At 64.5% G+C, this 1,255-nt stretch overlaps 1 protein-coding gene across 1 annotated transcript in view; it reads right to left on the reverse strand.

Moving 5' to 3' along the window:
• Positions 1 to 207: 207 nt before the first annotated feature.
• EMIHUDRAFT_212158 (hypothetical protein) overlaps positions 208 to 1,255 on the reverse strand; it is a gene marked incomplete at both ends in the record, with an annotated part of 2,861 nt that continues 1,813 nt past the window's right edge. Inside the window, 2 exons of the mRNA XM_005766506.1 lie at positions 208 to 420; positions 727 to 780. Of these exons, the coding sequence (XP_005766563.1) occupies positions 208 to 420; positions 727 to 780 (267 nt within the window). The remainder of the gene's footprint in view (positions 421 to 726; positions 781 to 1,255) is intronic.

The following is a 1,255-nucleotide window of genomic DNA, read 5'->3' on the forward strand; positions in this document are numbered from 1 at the left end:
TGTGGTGGCCCAGCGAGGTCGGCATGCAACCGCTCGCCAGACAGAGCAGCGGCACGCGCCCTCACTCAAAGGGCGCGACGCCGCAGAAGCGGGCCGACCGGAGGGCGCGATCGCCACGCCGACATGGCCGAACGGACGACGCCTCACATGCATGCCCTTCGCCCACCTCGCTCAAGGAAGCCCAGGTTCGCCGACTCAGTTGGCCAGTCAGAGTAGGTCGACGTAAGGCTTGCGCTTCTCCTCGTACTCCTCCTCGGTGATCGCGCCCGAGTCGAGTAGTTTCTTGAGCTTGGCCAGCTGCTCGGTCGGGTCCTCGCGTCCCATCTCCATTGGAGCGACCGGCACCGCGGTGGTCACGACGACCTGCTGCGGCGCCGACGTCAGCGCATCCTTGGCCGAGCGCAACAGCTGGATCACCTCCTGCGGATTGTCCACGAGCATCTGCATGAGCATGTTCGGTGTGCAGCAGCGGTGCTCAGACGAGTGTGGGCCGGGGGCAGCCGCGAGCGGTAGCAGCAGGGATGGCTTTAGATGTGCAGGGGGGGTAGCGAGCAGTGTGCGGCCGCTCTTGCGCGTCTAGGCATATCTGCGGACGGCGGCGGTCTTGCGGATCGACCAGAGGACCGAGAGGAAGCCTGTGCTCCTCGAGGCTGGCGTGAACTCGTGTGTGTGTGTGACTGGTGAGGGCCGACGGCGGAGAGAGAGGAGGCCGGCAAAGAGGACGACCCAGTACAAGACGGCGAGGCCGATCATGATACTCGCAGCCAAGTCGAGCAGCGCCTGATGAAGAATTGGTAATGAATAGTGAATGGTTAATAATTAATAGCTGAGCAGCGCCTGGGCGTCGATAGGTACTCATGAGTGACCGCGCCATGTGGATGGCTCGCGGTCGTCGCGAGCAGAGCCGAGGTCCACATCTTGTGCAATCTCGTGCAATCACGATCCTGTGCCGTGTTTGTTATGACCCCCCCCAATGAACACACCGGTGAGGGAGGGCGAGACGATCGCGGGGTCCCGTACCATGCGGAATCGACCCTCTCCAGTGCTCAAGTGCTCAAGTGCAATCACGTGCTATGCTACACCTCCGCGCTGCCGATGTACTCCATCTCGTCGCATGTGTTCGCCAGGACGCTACGCGGTGGGGCAGGAGGGGACGCTGGCGGGGATGGCAGGGCGGGAGGCGGCGGAGACGAGGGTGGCGTCGGCGGCGTCGGCGGCGGGGGCGAGGGCGAAGAGCGGCGAGGCCGGCGACGGG

Source organism: Emiliania huxleyi (assembly GCF_000372725.1).
Source record: "Emiliania huxleyi CCMP1516 unplaced genomic scaffold EMIHUscaffold_51, whole genome shotgun sequence".
NCBI lineage: Eukaryota > Haptophyta > Isochrysidales > Noelaerhabdaceae > Emiliania > Emiliania huxleyi.